Source organism: Anas acuta, chromosome 6, assembly GCF_963932015.1.
Source record: "Anas acuta chromosome 6, bAnaAcu1.1, whole genome shotgun sequence".
NCBI lineage: Eukaryota > Metazoa > Chordata > Aves > Anseriformes > Anatidae > Anas > Anas acuta.
In genome coordinates, this window is record NC_088984.1 from 37,368,272 (window position 1) to 37,388,688 (window position 20,417).

At 38.0% G+C, this 20,417-nt stretch overlaps 1 protein-coding gene across 4 annotated transcripts in view; it reads left to right on the plus strand.

Annotated features, from left to right (window-relative positions):
* Window positions 1-20,417, plus strand: part of SLC39A10 (solute carrier family 39 member 10) — a 191,907-nt gene that overhangs the window by 65,832 nt on the left and 105,658 nt on the right. For 3 of the 4 annotated variants that reach the window (XM_068686585.1, XM_068686587.1, XM_068686584.1), the window contains exons 3-4: window positions 488-565; window positions 6,989-7,176. In XM_068686585.1, the coding sequence (XP_068542686.1) occupies window positions 488-565; window positions 6,989-7,176 (266 nt within the window). The remainder of the gene's footprint in view (window positions 1-487; window positions 566-6,988; window positions 7,177-20,417) is intronic. The other variant, XM_068686586.1, reaches the window with a different exon arrangement.

Genomic DNA, 20,417 nt, shown 5'->3' on the forward strand with positions numbered 1-20,417 from the left:
GAAATATGAATGTAAAAGCTTTGGAAAGTCTCTAACCAATGAGTAGTTGTTTCCTCATCTTTGGAACAGTCCTGTACATTTTTATATTGTAATTATATAGAAATTGTTCAAATACAGAGAGTTATTCTTTCTGCTTGCTTTTGATATTTCAGAAAATAATTTTGTTAAATTTTCTTTAAATGGTGTAAATTGGACCAAAATAACAGTAGACGGTTTATATTAATTTGTATGACCATGTTTCTTTACTGAAAATTTGTAATGAAATCTGTAGTAAGACATAGTTGTCTTTGTGGATGAAAAATGCTTGGCATTCTGATGTGTTTTAATGAATACTTCAAAAACCCCCAAGATTAATTTAGATTTTCTATGTAAGTGCTTCATCAGCGTTGTGTTTCCCTCAACATTTTTAGGCATTTCTTGAAACTGTGTGAATGAATTTACATCACAACGCTGTCATTGAAAATAATTTCCATCCTTGTCCCTGTAGTAGTGATCTCCTTATGTATTCAGCCAAAGACCATAAGACATGTCCAATTCGGGAAGGTGCTTTGCAGAGAGGTTAGAGGTAAGCATTACGAAATCAATGCTGTTTTCAGATACCAGAATTAAGAAAACATGTTTTCAATTTATTTCTTTTCCTACAACTATGAAGTACTTGCAAATATTTCTGAAATAGGGGATGTACAGACATGTTGGAAATGAAAAAATGCAAAATTCTTTGTAGATATTCCCAAAACTCAAAGATGTTTGTGGACCAAAAGAAGAATTACATTTGAAAATAATATTTTTTTTCTAAATCTGTTGTCTTTTTAGTCTACTTTCGAATGGATAATATTATTTTGAAGAGAGATACATTCAAATGTGGAACATTCTTGTAAAATTCTCTGCTTTCTTTGAAATTATTTGCCAATTTTGAAAATAGTTTTAGCTTCCTGAGGTTATAATGAGTTACGAATTTCCTGCTCAGCAAATAAAAAATTTGCCTATCTCTTTGCCAAATACCTTGAAACCCAGCAGAAAGGACACATAATTGCACTTCCTGCAAGCTCATCTTTACAATTAATTAGGTAGTAAAGATGGGCATGACTCCCAGGTCTGAATTAAGGCAGCCTGGGGTTTTTAGCGTATTTCAGCACCATGACAGAGATGCCTTCAGGCTTTCCGGCTTTTTTCATAATTGAGGGCTGGAAATACTGCCTTGTTTTCCTATTAGCAAATCTGAGATTCTGATGTAATCACGTTACTGTAGGTGCTGGCTTTGAAGGCTTTGGTATACTCTGCTTATCCCTAATCTGTCTCTGACAATAGCCACGATAAGGTATCCAATTAAATATTTCATGCTACTGTCTGCTATGGTTGCTGCCTTTCAGCAAACAAGCAGCCTCATGAAACTGATGCGGCCAGATCAGCTCCACCTCCTAACCAGCATTATGAGATACAGCAGCAAACTGGTCGATGTGAGGTAGCAAAGCGGATGCATATATCTGAATACATTTATATGGAGAGTCTGGAAGAGGAAATCAAACAAAAAAGAAAAAAGAAAAAAAATTGGAAAAAAAAATGGGTCATGTCTAGAAGGTTTTTAAAAGTACAGCTCAAAACTTTTTTTCTTCCAGATAATTTTGTACTTTCTTGGCTTGACTGGTGACAGTAGAGCACAGGGGATTACTTCTGTCCCTCAGCTTTACAGCTTAGTTAACCAGCTGCAATCCAGTCTGCTCACACTGCTGAATTTAACAGCATTACTGTTGTGTTTTCCGTAACAAAAGGCAGTCATGTATTTTTGATCTGGCTTTTATTAACACTGTGAAAGAAACAGAAGTTGAGGTTTCCATGAGGAAACACTGCATGTGAGTGCTATGAACCACACTCAAACAAAATGGTTCCTATCTCTGCAGAAGAACAGGTTGCTCTCAGAAACTTAAGTATTGAGTTTATGGAAAACAGAACCCCAGTTCATAACTAGTGTATGCCACCATATCTGGATTTAAGTGAGAATTCTTTCACTCTGCAAACTGGGTACACCTTTCGCTTTCTATTTCTATATGAACAGAAGAAGGAATGACATACAGCAAGACAGACCTTCCTTTATTGCAGGAGCACTGGAAAATGTGTGCACGTTCCAAAGGGATGAATGTTCCAAAGACACTCGAACTAACCACATGAGGTCTAACATGTACCTTAAAGCAGGTACACACATCCCACCACACTTCAGTCCCTTTCAGTCTTTCTCGTTGGTTCAGCTCCACATACGGTGGAGAACAACGCCAACCTGCATCTGAGCAGCAGTTCTGGTAAGGGGGAATTGCTGTGGGAAGTGCTCTATGTTTGTGAAAAATAATCCCCTAAAGTGGTAAAATGGAAAGAGAAGAACTGGAGAACATTTTTAAAAGTTTGCTCATACGAACTTCAATGAGACCCTGACTGAAGCCACTACCACAGGTGCATTTATATGTACTCATTCTTTGGGCATAGCACACACCACGTATGTTACAGCTTTAAAATCTTCATCTTCACTTTCCTATGTTAACTTGGAGGAAAAGAAGGGAAAAAAAGATGCCCAAAGTCTCATACTGCTCTCTTCCAAAATGAATAACCTCGTTAGAAAAGTAGGGTCAGAGTGGGAGAATGCTTTTGTTTTTAGCTTAAAAAATGAGGTGTAGGTGAAGTTTCAAATACAACTCACGGTCCTGAAACTACTGAACTAAATAGAAGATAAATGAGAAAATCTGACAAGTATATGTTCTTTAAAAGACAGGCATTTTGATGAGATGCAACTAATTGCTTTTAGCCCCACGGCAAACTGAAGAAAATAACCACCTTCAAAATTTATGACGTTTCTTCCTTTTCCATGAAGCTATCCAACAGAATTGTAACCTACAGGCAGGGTTAACATAAGAGCTGAGTTATCTGGGCTGCAAGATGCAGCTGATAACGTGAAAGTTCCCTTAGCCTGATCTGTTTTGTTAAAGAGATATGAAAATGTTCATGACATGAGTAAATACTTAGGTGCATCAGTGCTGAAATAACACAAAAGGGAGGTTGGATTGAGTATTCTGGCTGTACAAGCAGCATTTTTTCTTGTTGAGAAGGAAAGTGTAGAAGTGGGTAAGTACATTAAATTAACGTGCCTAGATTTGCTCATAAGAGGTTGTTCAAAATTAACATCTCTGAAGAGTTGAGTAGTCTTCCACTGGACAGATTTAATAGGACAGTAGTGGAAGTCCTTCGCTTTTGTTTTTGCTCAGTGATACATTAAAATTCCTGTATTAAACACTAAATTTATGTATCACATCAAAATGAAAATCCAGGCCTGCATGAGGACCTGTGGAAATTTATTTTGAATCTCTTCTTTAAGGACATATTTCTACATACCCTAAATTGTGACTGTAAGTAGGTGGATCTGCCAGTCAGCAAGGCACAAAGTAACTGCCCTAAACTTCAACACTGAGTTTGATGCCTTGGAAATAAGTCTGGCACATGAGAATTTACTAAAATTTAGTGAGAAAGGAAGGCCAGTGTTTCACTGAGAAGGGTTACAAGATGGACAGAAACCACAAAGGAGTACTGGTCCAGCATTGCCTTAGGTGAGAGGCTGCAGATAGCTAATGATTTTAAGGAGAGCTCAGAGCCAGAGTACTAAGAGGGAGGAACCATCCTTTATTTCTGAATTTCTCCTCCCATGAGAAGCTGGGTTCAACATGAAAGTATTTAAAGAAAGACAAACTGACTAGTCACCTGTACATGAAAAATATAATAGGGCAAAGAAGAGTGGAATGGCTGAAACGTGACTAAGTAAGGCTACAATGATTTTATAACCAAATAATCCCAGTGTAGCCTCCAAAATATTTTTGCAACTCCTAAGTTGCAAAAGAATCGTAAAATAAAATTTAGAAACTATTCAACGTAAATGCTGGTGATGGCATTCTCATTCACATAGCTGCACTGTTTAAAAGCAATTCTGTAAGAAACTGGGGTGTTTTTTACATGATTGGAATATTCATAAATTGGTGACTAGTACAACTAAATCTCTTCAAAATGAGATCCTTTTAGATTTACAATGGATGTCTCTCTCATGGAAGTTGCCATAGTTACAGCACAGTTCTGCATGGAGCACACTTTCATCACAAATTGTTCACATTTATATACAAATAGTTTGAACATATTTTTTTTCATCTTTTGAAATGAAAGTACCAAGGATAGTCTTAAAGGAGAATTTCGTATTTGTGCTTGGGCACAGTGATAAACCAGGAATACTGAGAATCGCTGGATGATTCAGGCTGGGATGGACCTCAGGAGATCTCTGATCTGACCTCCTGGTTGAGGCAGAGTCACTCTGGGCTTTATCCAGGTGGGTCTTGGAGGGATCACCAAGGTTGGAGAGAGAACAAACTCCCTGCGCAACAGCTGGAAAGTCAGCCCCGTGTGCAAGAGAACTGCTATTTTGAAAACTTTCCTCCTTCCCTGTTCTGGCTGGGGTGGAAAGTACTGTTGTGCTGTCCTTCTGAGAAAGACCTTACTGGTTTCCATTTGGTAGGCTTTGCACACCGAGCCTGCAATAAGCCTCTGCCTTTTCACTTCTTGTTGCCTTGCTCACAGTATGGAGTAGGAATGGCAGAACCCCTGTTCCAGTCTCCCTCCTTTCCTGTAGCGGTGCTGAGGTAGTTTCAAAAGCCCCTTTTCTAGAGTCAGGTATCCTCTGAGCAGCCTGTTGTCCAGCAGAGATGTTCTCTAATGAGTTTTATTTTTTATTACTCCTTTGCATTTTATTACTCTGGTTGGCTGCATCAGCCAGTGCCACACATACTGAGCAGATCGATCTCTCTTGCATAATCTAGGGTCACAAGATACCTAGTGTTTAGGAGTTTTTGCTTGTCAATGTGGCTCCAGGATGATTTGTCAATGTTTAAGACAAAAATAAATATCTAAATACCATCTATTAAACAGTCTGTGATTCTCAGTGTCTAGGCAAGTCTTCTTACAAGGTTATGTTAAAGTACTGAGCATTAGTTTAAGTGTCTAGGCTTCATGCTATGATTTGGAGTTCAAATAGGAAATTGCTAGGCATATCCCAAAATTTTGATTAACAATCTGAACAACAAATTGAAAACAAGATACCAAAAAAGAAAAAAAATAATTAAGTGAGAAATGAAAAAGGCAGGATATAATTGGTTTGGAAGTATTAAGCTGGCAACTCGTGTGATGCTTTTTTTTTTTTTTTAACTGAATGCGTACTCTGGGAAAATACTTTGGCTATTATTTGGTGAATTCAGCCATCATCAGCAAACCACAAGGGCCGGAGTTACACGGTAAGTTTTCATTATGTCTCTCTGCAAGGTACTGGCTTTTCAGGCAGTGCGCTAGAGCATGGGTTTGCTGGGTTGCTGTTGGGAACGTGGAAGCCTTAGGGGATCTCTGATGCTGTGACTGCAGGTGCTACCGAGGGTATAGAGTGACAAAATGAATTTAGGAGGGGAAGAAAAATGTTTATAAAAAAACAATAACAGTTGGTCATTGTGTTTATAAATTATATGATGGCTTTACAGTTCAACTTCAGAGCCATTTTGCTTAAAGCAAACCACAAACTCTGTTCCTCGTTCATCCTTTTATGAAATCCTTATCTCCTCTAATGGTTTTCGACATTTGTGTAGGCTCAGACATAGCTGTTGTTTAGAATATTATTTCTGATACAGCTCTGCAACTCTAAAAATGAGTGAGAACTATTCCTTTTCACTAGTTTGATAAATTCAGAAAATAACCAGGCTTTTTTAATGACTTTCTTTGTGATTCTCATGTGACTAATTTGGCTCAAGGCATCTTGGCATGGTTTAGAAGATAGGGTACAATCTTTTTTTTTTTTGTCTTTTCCCCCTTCCCTTACTAGTAATTCACAATTAACATAAATTGTAAGAATCTGAAGGAGGCCTAATTCAAAATAGATTTTCAACATATGAAACATTTCAACATATTTTCTTCATAGTTTAATTCCAAGTAGAGTCTAAGAGACAAGATGGAAAGTTAAGCATTCTAAGCATCTTGACATGTACTGGAAATTTGGCTCAAAGTGCTGGCTGTGCCTTTCAATATATATTCCTATATGACCTTGTTGAAATTTTTCCCTATTTCCTAATATATCCATGTTTGACCACTTGGCCATTTAATGCAAAATTCTCGCAGTAGTGTTGTGAGGAATCTTGATCTTGCTGAGGTCTTTGGAAGCTGACTTGTCTCTGAAAGCTTGTGTGCCTTTTGTTCCTCACAGGGGTTTGGGGTTTTTAAAAAATAAATATTCAAACAATTCTACAAAGTCTGCTTATCTCTTACTTGCAAGTCCAGCAAAAACTTCACTGTATGAAACACATTGTTTTATAAATGTGTTTACACAGCACGCACAGATCTTTCCTCACATTCACCAGAAAAGAAATGGTGACTTCATCACTTGATATGTAGGAGTTTCAAACACTCTCTGGTTGGCTTTGGGAATGACCATTTAAAAACAAAACTCAAAAAAAAAGTATCTATTTCCACTACTTTTATATTGTTCTGAGTCTTTCAGAAAAGAGAGTGTTTTAGTAGAGTTACTTTCTTTATCTTTCAGCAGCTGGAAAATCTAATCGCTGCTAAAAATCTTCTGGGTTTTTATTAAGTTAGCTCTGATTTATGTAATTTACCATGAAGTTCATTAAAGACTTCATTAATTTTTCACCAATCTGTAACAGTCTTATCACTGCTGTTTCTATTAGCTGAGGTATAATTAACTAAGTTTGACTTTTTAAATTTGGGGGCAAGTCATTTACCTGCCCTATCACCGCTTTCATAATAATTACATTTTGCTTTGTCAGATGTGAAGTGGTTCTCTTCTTATCCATCAGTTCCAGTGATTAGAACCCTCTATTTCAGATCGAGTGCTTGTACTGACATTTTGATCTCAGCAGTTTATGTCCTCATTCTCACTAGCTGACTAAATCTACATTTTTTCCACTTCCAGAAGAACAATGTGTTTTGATACTTCCAAGGCTAAAAAGACAAAGAAACTTCCCATTGACCTGCAGCTCAGCGAAGTACCCTGGAGGGATTGATATCAACCTGGAATTCTCTTGGCGTTTGCACATCTGCCTTCCCAAGAATTTGGTGTCTCTTTTTTGGAACCAGGAAACAAGAAAGCCCCACAGAGAGGTATGTTGCATGTTAGACCACAAGCCAAGGCTCTGATTCAAAGTGTTTTTCAGAGTAGGATTCTTTGACACGCTTCTGTATTCTGGTAAAATTTCTCCACTCCCCATCACACCATCATTTGTGGTATGCCATCACTTATTTGAGATGAGTGTTTCACTCTCTGACAGAGATTTCCAGAGTGACAGTCACAATGGCATTGTTGGGTGTATGGCCCCATTAATGGCCTCACAGATCACCATCACCATTCTGTGATGGACTGATGCACAAGTGCCAGCCAAGGGCCCAATTCCTAATCAGCAGATACAAGGAAGGGATCAGAAAATAAGTAAGTAATTACAAATCCATGTCTTGAATGAGAGAGCAGATCAAAGGGGACTGGCAGTATGAGAGGAGAGATTATTCCTCCTTTGCTGACAATGTCACTGTCTCTTGCTGGAAGGGGAGCATGGTTGGGGGCGTTGGTTTGTTTGGGCTGTCAGCAGCCTTTTTCTTTGTGTCTTAAAGCATGATTAGCTGAGTGGTTCTCACAGGAGTGCCTCTGGCACTTCAGTGGCCTGGGCTGGCAAGAGAAGCCTGGTGTACACTCTTGCTGTGACCCTATAACTGTTATAGGATTGCTTTCTGTTTGGTGCATGTTTCATGGTGAGCTTTTCTGCCTTAATTCAGTGCTTCATACCTCATGGGCTGATAAGAATTGGGAAAAAGCTGAGAGTAAGTGACATCACAACATAACCACCCTTTCTGGTAGGCTATGTCTCAATGTATGATAAGCCATATACCGTTTTTCTAAATTTGAAGGAGGTAAATTATAAATATAATTAGGTATTAAAGACAAGAGGGGGGAGGTGAAGTGGGAAAGGCAGAGAAAAACTTACATTTCTCTGGTTTACTTCAAACCAAAGATTATTGACTTTTTTGAGTCAGTCTAGAAATGGCTACTAGAAATGAATAATCAATGTATTTTCAAAGGAAAAATGAAACCAGTACCCATTATCTCCTTTTTTCTTTTCATTTGGAACTGGCGTTTCATAGTCATTTCCTTTAATGCTAATTAGTAGTAATTAGAGAAGAAACACAGTTTGGGATCTCGCAAAAAGTGCTGGTTTATTTGTAATTATTGTTATAGTTTCACATTTTCTTCCTTTGCCCTCTTCCATTTGCACTCCTCCTTGTTAGAGTAAAATAACCGTGTAGAAGGTATCAGTGCTAATGATATGATCACTCTGAGCCTTCTGCCACCACAGTATTTGAAGCTTTTTATGCCAAAGGAATGCTTCAACGCAGAGAGCGGAGCAATGCGCTTGGTGGGCACAGAGGCTGTTTGGCATGTTCAGGTGAACTGTTGCAGTTACCGTAACTTGGCAAATATGTGTATTTTCTCTAATACCTTAAGTTCAGTGGTTTTAATCCCTGTGTTTGTAAGGGTTTTGACAAAACACGTTCCAAGGGCTAACAGAATGCACAGGTGACTCAGGGTCACACAGTTTCATGGCTTTGTTGCTTGTGCTTATTTTTGAAGGCTAAGGAGATGGCATGCAGAGAAGGACTTTTGCACACAAATACTGGAAATTTTGTGTTGATGCACAAGTACGTTCTGACATTTAACTGAGGGTTTATTCAGGGTATCTTTTAAATTTTAACTTTATTTAGTAGCAAAAGAGTGATAGCATCTCAATTAACCATACTTCTAATTTTGATTAAGGTTTACTACCCTTGTGACAGATGGGGAACTATTAATATAACTTATTTCTAATTCTCATGGTTATTAAAAATAGTGCTTTTTTCCTGCACAACATTTTATCTGAAGAGCTATAACAGTATGTGTCAGCAGGGGAAATAGACTCTCAGTCCTGCATCCAGGTCTTCTGATCATAGCCTCTGGATATTATATTCCACAAAATGCAAAAGCTTCTAATAGGTACTCATAAGTTTCAGCAGATGAAAATGAAATTAGACTTGATCAAATGTTTAAATTAAAATACCTTATTCTATTTAGGCTTATTGATTAATCATTTCACAACTATTTTTCCAATCTTCACATGTTCTCTAAATTAGCAGTATTTCCTCTAATCTTCAGATTTCTCCTAAGAGGTAGGTCCTGTATCTGCATCAGTTCAAATGGGAATGGGAGCTTGCTCACATAGAAGTCACACCTTTGAAGATAAAGATTTAACCTTCTGAGACTGTACGTGCCAGATAAAATTACTTGCCCGCAACAAGAAGCGGGACAAGGATTTCTTATTATATACTTGAAAGTTTGAATTCACAAAGATTAAAAGAAGAAAAAAAAAAAAGAGAGAGAGAGAGGGAGAAAATATACAAATGACTTCCAAGAAACATGAGAGAGAAAAGAAGGAAGTGGGTCTTCTGTCTGTTATTTCATGCGCTTTTTTTCTTCCTAATATAAAGGAAAAACAGTAACATTGTTGTGGTAAACGCATAATAGTATGGAATGAAAGAAAGTCTGTCAGTCAGCAATGAAAAATGAGCAATCTCAGCTTTTTAATTCAATTCTTTTTCAAGTAAGTACAGTTTTAGGAAGATTTATTTGCTTTACCCCATGCGACTGATTAGAGTTTTGAGGCCTTGTCACCTCCAAAGTCCAAATTTAAAATCTTTTTAATAGCCAGCATCTTTCAGGATAGGGAATGCTGAGATTCTGAGGTGCTGTAGAGAGTTGCCTGTGCTACGTGTCTGTTTGCAAATGTGCTCTCCAAGGCTCATGGAAACCTGGGGGGAAGAAACATCCCTACTGACTTGGCAGGGTTGCTCTTTGTTCTCCTGGTCTATGCATACAGCCCTGCATTGTTCCAACCACTGCACAGCTGTGGTTTAGCTTTTCTGGTGGCTAACATGATAGCAGCTAACCAGATCAGATGTAGGTGAGGTTCCTCAGCAAAAACTGGTTACTTCTCATGCAGTGGGCTGCATGCCTGCTGCTGCTTTTTCCAAATGCCTCTCCAGCTCAGAGGCAGTCGCTGCCCACTGTTCTCTTCCCAGCTTCTGCTTTCATGGGGCTTGGGCTGACTTGTGCCATCCAGACTGGGGGGTTGCTCTTTGGTACCCTTACCTACCATAGCTGTCTTAATGCGTCTTTTCCATTTGCTACTTCCGTGCTTCTTCCCCCACTACCCCTTCAAAAAGACAAGCCTTACTATCACTGTCCAAATCCATACTTGTGAGTAATTTCTAGCTTGGTAATTCATTTTCATTTTCCTCAAGTATGTAATGTGCTGGTGGAGATTTGAGTGACCTGAGCAAGTCTATGCTGCAGGCTTTTCCATGGCCTGCACTAATCTGTTTTTCCAGCCTTACATTTGTCTTGCACACAGAATGACAGTCTGCTGAATTGCTTGCTGGTTTCCCTCAGACACACACACAAAGACAAAAATCCTTTAGGGAATATAAAAACTTACAAACGCTTTTGAAACAAGACATATAAAGCATGGTCTTTAGTGGAATCAGCTGGTATGTTTTTCACTCTAGCAACTGACTTAACAGTAACATTTTTTTTTCTCCATTGAACACTTGTCTTCATCCTCATGAAATTTTTGTTTCGCCTTCTTCAGTAGCCTTATGAATATTTTAAATTGTTTTCTACCAGCAGTACTCCTCTTACGCGTTATTTCTCCTAAGATCAGTTCTCCATTTCACGTGCTACTCATTTGGCAAATGTCTTACTCTGAACAATCATGCAGTCCGTGATTTAGCTGAGCATTCTTCAGCTTGGAGAGGCTGAAGAGCAATGTGCACAGTGAGCTCATTCACAAGTATCCTGTGACTCTAGAGGTAGTAAAGGAAGGGAACAAACCTGCAGCTATTCTGTGTACATGTGTAGGTTTTTATCGGTGGCTTCTGTATCAGTTGTTTTAAATGTATTTTGTGCTGGGGCGTAAGTGAAGAATAGCAAGCTGGTGCAAGCTGCAGTGTGATTTTGGAACAGTTGGCTGCTCCCTGGGTAAATACCAATGCATGGGTATCCACAATAAAATGTAATGGAGGACTTTCACCACATCTAATGTCCATACACAGATTCTATTGAAGCAAAGATGATGTATGTTATTTTTCCTCATCTAATATAATTTCGTCTCACTTCACTTTATAGTCAATTGTCATTGTTCATTAACACTACTAGTCCATAAGGTGTTTTATTAAACTGTCTTTCACTGGAGAATCTTAAGATTTACTTACACTATACGGTGCCCAAGAGAGACAGTTCAGAAATATATTCTCACAGGAATTGCTTCAACCATTGTGGAAAGGTATCTTCCCTAAGACAGTGCAAAATACACAAAACAGTATGCAGAATGGTTTCCAATAATATGGAAAGGAAAATTACGTGCAGTTGAACCTGATACTATCAATCTCACCTTTTTTTTTTTTTTTTTTTTCAGATGAATCCTAAAAAATTTTTATGCATTAATATAGAAGCAAAAATTCACATCATGTTGTCATCAGACTAATATTCTGAATGCAGGCACAAAATTTTCATGGTGAAGTTCCCTGAAAATTAAAGTCACTGAAAAGGTTCTAGGATAGCACAGATGGTGCAATCCCACCGATTTAATTCAGTTTCAACACAGCACCCTATGCGTTCATTGTCTGACCTAGGCAGGCAGTTGTTCCCTTGCTGTTAGTCACGTAAGCACTTCTGTTATCATGTGCACTTTTTCTATATTTCAGCCAGTTGTTACACACAGAAGCATTTGATTTCTCTTAATGTTTAGGGATAAAAGGAGCTTCCGCTGAATGTACCTAGAAACAGCAGCCCTAATATCTCTTTAAAACAGGGTTAAAGATAGAGGGGGCCTTCAGGCCAGCAGTAAAGGCATTTTAGTTCTTTTGTAATATACTTTCTGCAATGTACTTTTGATGAAAGCACTTGTCAATAGGCATGAACTTGCCGTTAACTCGCTTGGGTCTGAATTAATCTGTTCCCCATTTTTTTATGTTCATTTTAAAAATATATTTTATTTATATTTAAATATTGATTATTTTATGCTTGTATAATATTTTGGGTGATAGTTACTCATTTCTTGCAATTTGGAAATAACTACTAAGGCCAGAATTTTAAGTTATTAATTTCTTACTACTTATTTCTGTCCATAAGGTAGCATTTTCAAACAGCATTGAATTGTGATTTATTATTTTTTTTAAATCAGTGATTCTTAATCTTGATGGAAGGTGTGAAGTCTAGAAGACAAGCTGAAGGTTTTGCTGCTGTGGTTCAGTATCTGGAGAAATAGTGTGCTGGTGCTGCCAGCTCAGTGCCTGGTTTTCCATTGAGTGGTGAAGATGTAGCGCTTGGGTTTATGTGCATTCAGATATGGGTCTGGTAGAGAGGGTCAGACTTCTAAAACTTGAGTCTAATGGGTTCAGTCATTAAAACCCTCAGGCTTGACCATTTAGAGCAGTGAATTTATGAAAGGGATACTGAGGGAAGGAAGCTTGATGAGATTAGAAGAAGAAAAAATATGTCTGCTACGTTGTGGAAGACAAACAAGATGGATATGCTGCTCTGGTCTTTGAGTCATTTGGAAGTGTCAACAAAACGTATTTATATAGAAATGGTAACACTAGATGAGTGGCCAGCAGGTCTAAAGGAAGTCTGATGAAAAGCTGGCAAAGCACTTGGACTGTGCAGTGGGAGGTAATTGGGAGCACAGGACGCATGGAGGTGATAAAGGCAGAGCAAGTCTTTTCCTCTTTGTGCTGCTGCCATTCAGAATCTGGGGTGGGTGTCTTCTCCTATCCCTATGCAGTGGATGGCTCTTCTGTCTTCTTGATATAGGGTTGAAAAGATTACTTGGATTTCCTGTAAAAGCTTCAAATTCTGCAAAAGAGTGATTTTCACAGGGCGTTATTGGCACTATAGAGAATGAACTGATCTGGTTTTTTTTTTGTTGTTGTTGTTATTTGGGTTTTTCTTTTGCTTGCCTTTTTTTTTTTTAATTCTAATTGAAGAGAAACAAAATATCAATATTCTCCATATGACAGCTTTCTGTAAAATGCTGAGGCAGATATTTTAAGTTCTGTATATTTTAGCAAGACTGTCTCATTTCAATTCAGGGTAAAAATAGGTTGTAGTCATTTAAATGTGTAGCAGACATTTTACCATCTAGAGCATTATTTGTTGAACAGGAAGTGAAAGAATAATTTTTCTGATGGTATTGCAGAAATACAAAATACTAAGAATCTATTTAAAAAAAAAAAAAAAGCTATTTCTTGTACTTCCGATTAACTAATATTTTGGCATCGTTGCCTCGGTGGAATCTTAAATTTCCCTAAGTGAACCAGCAGTGAAATTCTGTGGACAGAAGTCAAGGCTACAAAACCCTTTTTAAGCTACTGAACTGATGCAACTTTCAGATATTTGGGGGAGTATTTTGCATGTTGCATACAGAGATATGTGTGAGCTAACTGTGGTCCTGTAGTCCTGAAATATTCACATTATGCACAAACTTGTCTGAATATGAATACCATCAAAATCTAGTGCATTCAAATCATGGCTTCCCAAACAAATGTTATTTCTCTGTTTCACAACTCAGGTCTAAACATGTCTGATCTTAGTTCAGACCCAGATATAATTTTTACAGCTGAGACCTATCTTGCCTATTCTAATGTACCCTTATCCATAGTGGATCAGTCCCAAATCTGCAAGAAAAATGGATGATATTTTAAAATAAATGTTAATTGCATCTGTAATACTACCCCATGCTATTTGCTTTGAAAGCATTTCTTTAAGGGTGATTAAAAGCAATTTTAAAATTTTGTCCTCTGTGATCAAATTGGTGCTCTGACTGAGCTCTGTTTGCATAATCAATCTGTTGCATTCTGTTCTTATAGTTTGTGGCTTTCAAAAGTAATTTTCCTCAAAAAAAAATATATGTAAATCTCTATACACCCCTGCAGAAAATCCAAATCAATTGGGATTAGATTTATTTTTCAAATGTCTTCTTTTTGCTCTTCACAGCTGAAATGAGAAATATTTCTATTGTTTTGTGTGCCAGAATAATTTGGCTTTGTGTTCTCTACAAGGAACCTATTTCCACCATGTGATCCTCTCCCTCAGCTCAGTTCAAGTTTCCAACATTAAGAATAAGAAGACGTTTTTAGATATTTTTTTTGATGCTACGTAGTTCTTATATTTGCTCCACACAGATATATATGGAAATAATAGCCAGTGAAATAGAGCAGAGGTGTGATGCATTTGCATATAAGAGATATTTACTGTTCTCTTCCCACAGCTGTGTTTCTTTGGGTTTTAATCTACTGTCTTAAGCCCCTAAGCAATCTCAAACAGCCAGCAATTAAAACTCTGAAGAAAATGTTTCCATTTCCCCTAAGTATGGAATTTCCCCTAATCTTTCATATGTTAGCTTAGTGGGTGGCTTGCTCTTGGTGTGTTTTTAAAGCTACACCTCAAAACAGTGATGACCTATCTGTAACGAAGTGACTCGTGGAAAGAAAGTGGTGGCAACAGAAGTGCAATTGTCTGTCTGTATTTATGTATATGAGAAGTCTGGAGCCCAGTTTCAGTACAAGGCAGTAGGATCTGAAATGCCACAGTAGCTGTAAACTCATCTGCTCCGTCCCAACTTGAAGCCTGTCTCTGCATTCCCAGACAGACTGGCTGCCCTTCTCCATTCCTGGCCCTGGGCCTTTGTCTCCTCCTTCCACCCTTTGCCCAAGTTCTTGACCAGCTTCGCTGTGCTCCCACAGGACCTTAAGACCTGGTCACTTCTGCTCCACTCCAATTTTTTCTCTGTTCTTTATCTCTTCCCTTCTCATGTGCCTGGATGTTACACATCCCCTGTGTGCTATGTCATCATAGTTCATGTGCTCTTAATTCCACTGACATAAAATCACCATTAGTCACTGGCAGAATATGTGGCAGTGCAGCTTACTGCTTATTGGCATCAGCCAACTATCCCAACTCACTCTCAGAAAATAGAAGCAAGTTGCTGTTTTTCCTTTGCAAAGGTTAAATGATCAGGCAGCCTGAAAATAAATAAATAAATAAATAAATAGATTCTGAATTTCACCATGACACAAAAGACATGGCCATGTAGGAAATGCAGCTCAATATAGAAAATACATTTCCTTGGCATTCTTCTGATGCAACACCCTGCAGATCTCTGCCAGAGTGCTATGAAAAGAAATACTACAGAAGAAATACTACAGTTCTCTTTAAAAGCAGGCTGTGAGAAAGAGAAGGTATGGAAGATTATTCCAGCTATACAGCAGAGGCTGGATTTAAATTCAAACAAAGTGGCAAGCTGCATATATTTCTTAAACTCATGACATTTATTTAACAACATTTGTGCCCCGGTTGGATAAATCATGGAAAGTAATGTTCTGTCACAAAGGTAGTCCACGGTTAATGCAGAATAACTGCTTTTCCAAGCACCTCTTGCTACTCCTAAGAAGCTAGAAGTAGCTGCTTACTCTTCATTATACAGTTATCAGGTTCTAATCCTTTTATGCACCATAATCTAGCTTTAGGCCTTCCCCCGTCCATAGCTATGCCTCTAATTGAGTTTACTTAGGAGGTGAATTATGCACTTGTCAGTATCAAAACTGACAGCCTCATTTGTCTGGTTCTCAAACAGCTAGCCATGCAAACAGCCATAATATCTGGCACAATCTTGCTATTTATCTGTCAGCTCAATATTTTTTCCCTCATTGTCTGTCTAAAATACCTTCTATCACTAAAACAATTTACAGGCTTTTATGACTTCCTGAAAGGTAGGAGAGTCTGTAGAGGTAGTGTCAGTGTGGTATTCAACAACACAAACTGCTGTAGTTAGTGTAGTTATCTGTATTTTTTTAAGGGAATTTTGTTTAACCCAAATGAGTCTACTCAGAATCTAACAGCAATAGGGGCTGCCACTCTATTTCAGTTCTGTTCAGAGAAATGGTGCAAGCAAACCACAGGAAGCAAAGCGCTCCTCCCTTTGAAGTCAATTTTGAATTTGGAAGTGGAGATATAAAATACAATTTTGCCATTGACTTAGGTTGAAGTAATAAAATCCAAAAGGCAAGGAACTTTCAAACGAAAAAGAAAGGAAGAGGGAAATGATGGATACAGTGAAGGGCAATATCTTAGATAACCAATAGAGAGAGAACTAGCATAGTTTAGATGTGGCTCTGAGTCACTGAAAGTGCTTGGTTGATGCAGAGGCTGGTGGTACAGTCGCTGTGATACTAAGCATATTGGGTATGGAGTCCTGGCACCCCTTTCCTTTCATTGCAGAGTTGAGGTAACTCAACTACAGTCCTACCCAGGATAACAGCACTTGCCATGCTCAGCGTGCTTATAGGGAGAGTGTCCAAGAAGTGGCCACTAAAGGGAAACTGATGTGTAAATAAAAGTAATAATATGAAATAAAGGAATATCATGTACATATAGCCAGACACTACTATACCAGATACTCCAGTGACCAGATACCCCAGATCATCAGCAGCACAGCCCAGAACTGGTGAGCACCCCACAGTGAAGAAAACCTTTAGGTAAGAATTCAGAATGTTCCAAACTGAGAGCAGGGTGTAGTGGGATACACAGAATGAAAGGGAGAGGAGGACGGTCCATTTCCTGCCTCCCCGAACAAGCCTGCACTTCTACAAGTGCGTTTCACCGTCACTGCAAAAGACATTGTCCTTCTTCAGGGTGGAAAGATCTTTTAATTGACCAGTATTATCATTTCAGATTGGTGCTAAATTTCGGGGTTAAATCACGTCTGTGCCTCAGATGAAAGTGTAAAATAGCCTGTGGATGCAGAAGCAGGCATACATTTCTTATAAAATAGGTGCATAATAAAGAAGCAAGCCAATCTCTGATGTTTTCCAACTCGTGAGTGCCTGCTGTTGCTACCTCAAAATTCCAGTAAAGATTCCATGTCTATATATCACCGATGCAAGGATGGTAACATCATGTCTAAATGAGGGACTAGCTCAGATTTCAGTACAAGCACGTTTAACATAGAAGTACTTTATCCTTGAAGACTAAATATAGAGTTTGACCCTCATGCTTATGAAAGAGGAAGCCTTTGTCTGGGTGAAGGCTGTCTTGTTGTGGTACAGTTCTACTCTGTTCAGCAAAAATTGTATATTAGGCTGCATTAACCTCCAGCAGTGGTTTGTTTTGGTTTTGTTGTTTTGCTTGTACTGCAGAAGCGTAAAAAAGAAGTGTGGATTTAGATACTTACTAATGGTGCTATTATGCCATATAATTCAACTGTTTTCACCATTTCTTTAGCTTCCCTGAGATTGGATTCACACTACATCATAATTGAGTTAAAAAGCATTGCAATAGAGTTATGGTATAACATAAAAATCATTTGCAAGCATGACTGGCACTGCCTAACACTTGCCAGAATAGTTACAACCTTTATTTCTCAGGACACTGGAGGGTTTTTCAGTCTGTAGCTCAAAATGAGAAATTTCAGCTTCTGAAGATTTAAAAAAAAAAAAATTTTTTACACACTTTTAGAAACAATGCAGCAAAAAGTTTGGTATTTTTATATAGTGTCTGTGTCTTTCCAAGTGCCGATTGCAGTTTATCTGACTAACCAAGAAGGGCAATAAGTCATACTTCAGTATTTTCATGAGAATATTATCTGTCTAGTCATTTTAATTCCAAATAGTTTTCTTGGGCAATATAAAATTAGAAAGATAAAAGAAATTAAGGATTGGTCCAGGCAGCAAGCATTTTCAAATATGCTTACATGTATACCTGTGACTGTAATCAATAATCATATTAATAGACATGGTACCCTTCTAATTGAAGCATATTATTTCTTAAATAATGATGGATGTATTTAAAATATTTTTTTCAGATTTAGTACATAAAAGTAATGCTTCTAATGAGTCAGAGAATGACTAACAATGGATCATCACAATTCATTTTACTTGAACCATGCATCATCTCAGAACTATACATATCTTTTCAACAACTAATTGAGGTTATCTCAATATAACTAAAACCAGAATTTAGACACACACGCAAAAAAAAAAAAAAAAAAAAAGCCATGAAAAAGTAAAAGTTTAACTAGGGTATCACTTGCTTTTTATTTCATGTCACTGAAGTATTCAGGTATCCAAGAGCACTCAAGCACGATCATTAAGCACACAGGTATTACTGAATATCAGTGACTCCAGATAAACAGAGAGAAATACAACCTGCTGTGTTACAGAAAATTTGCATAGACTAATAGTTTGTACATGATTTTTTGTGTTGCAGAACCCCAGCAAACTGAAAATCTAGGTATGTTTTATTATATATGAATCAACAGTAAAAATCCCATTATCAGAGGTAATAGTTTTGTGGTGGATAAGGCATGATCAGAATACGCTGTCTTTATTATCTGTATTAACGGCATCTTTCCATTTGCTGATAAACTCTAAAAACAGGTTTTATTAGGAGATCAAGCAAATTTTATTTGTGAGAAATACATACGTTCTGATACATATGCCATTGTTGAAGTTGCTTTTTCCTCCTTAAGTTTAAAATATGTGTTTCCCCAGTGAATTCCCTGTGATATATACATTTTTGTTTAAAACATGTAACTGCTCTTCTTCACTGAGGCAAAATTGCTTTTTATTTTACCTTCCTTTTGGATAAAACTTTAATCTACATTTGCGAGAGGTAGTTGTTCTGTAGTGGGATCACCATTGGAAAATTCTCTTGGATTTTTTTTTTTCCAGAATAAAATTAAAGTTTAAGATTTTATATAAGGGAAGAGGTATCCTACTGAAGCATATCTTTCCCTTGTTGCCTTTTTTCAACCATGCCAAAATTATATTCTTTTAACTTTATTTTCTTTATTTATACACTTTCAAGACATATCAAAACTCAACATCATTTAACCAATTATTCTATTGATAACAAATATCACATCATTCTTACTTTGCTGCAGTATCTAATGCTGTTTACCAGCAGATGAACCTCAGACTTCTGTAGGTTAGAGACAAGTGCAGACATCTCTAATCTTTTTTTCTCTGAGCAGAAAATGTTAGGCAAGCCAGTTTTCCCCCCAGCTCTTCACAAAGGAAGTCCAGAGGTTCAGCTCTTTTCTTCTCCCAAGCTGAGACATATTAAGCTGTTGTTGGAAATGATACTCCATAAAGAGCAGCAGTACAGGGACAGCACAAATATCACCTTAAAATACCATTTTCAAACCGAAGCTTAGTAGAACTGCATTGAAGAATTTGTCTGAATTTTAATGGGAAGAGAGAGTTTGTTGTAGAAAATTAACATAAACACAGATAAGTCACTAAGACAAGTACTTTTTATATCTGTCATTTTATACCAGAGGTATGTGACCTCTTCTCGCACTAGAAATGTGCTGTCTTTGCTGCATCTAAATATCCAAATAGTAGGGGCTGCTGGAATGTCACCTTCTTTCTGCACAGCACCAGAAGCTTGTCTGTTCTTATCAGAATCTAATTTGGCAACAGTGATGCACACACACAACTTCGAGGCTTGATTATTGCAATTCATTATAGCTAGGAATGAAGCCATTTGCCTTGAGACAGCTCGAGCTATATCAACCCACTCACTCAGCAGCCAGAGCTGCCAGCTCCCTGCTATCAACTTTCTGCCCTAATCTCTGGCCCAGCTCCCTGCAGAATACACAATCCAATTTCAGGGGCTGATCTTTCTGGGCGGGCACGGGCTGCCTGATAACAAACCATCACTGGAGCTGGTGCTGTCTGGTGCCTGCATTGGTACCTGCACTGGAGCCTTGGATGTGCCTGGAGATGGAGCTGCCCGCTCCCTTGCAGATGGGCACTCTCCACCTGTTTTCTAAGCCAGCGCCCGCGTTCTTTGCACACTCAAACCACCCACTGACACGAGGCTGCTTTGTGTGCACACAAAATGAGCAGGAGCCCGATCTCTCTTCTTCTAAAGAATATTTAGTTAATTAAGGTGCTGAAATAGAACAGAGGCATTTATAGTTATTATCTAGATTATTATTATATGTGAAAGATTTTATCTGAAAATAGTGTCTTATTGGAGTTCATGAAAGACTGAGCAACTGCTGCTTGCTGCTGCTGTTTTACAAACAGATTCTGTGATCAGAGGCTCATAAGATTGAGCTCACACAGAGAGATGGATCAAAAGTCTCTGACAACAGCTAGTGGCAGATGTCTAAGCAAAGAGCAGCAAAATTTGGTTAGCACACGGGCAATTTCCTTGGTAGGCCTTCCCTACAGCTTTTCCTTAAGACCTTCCTGAA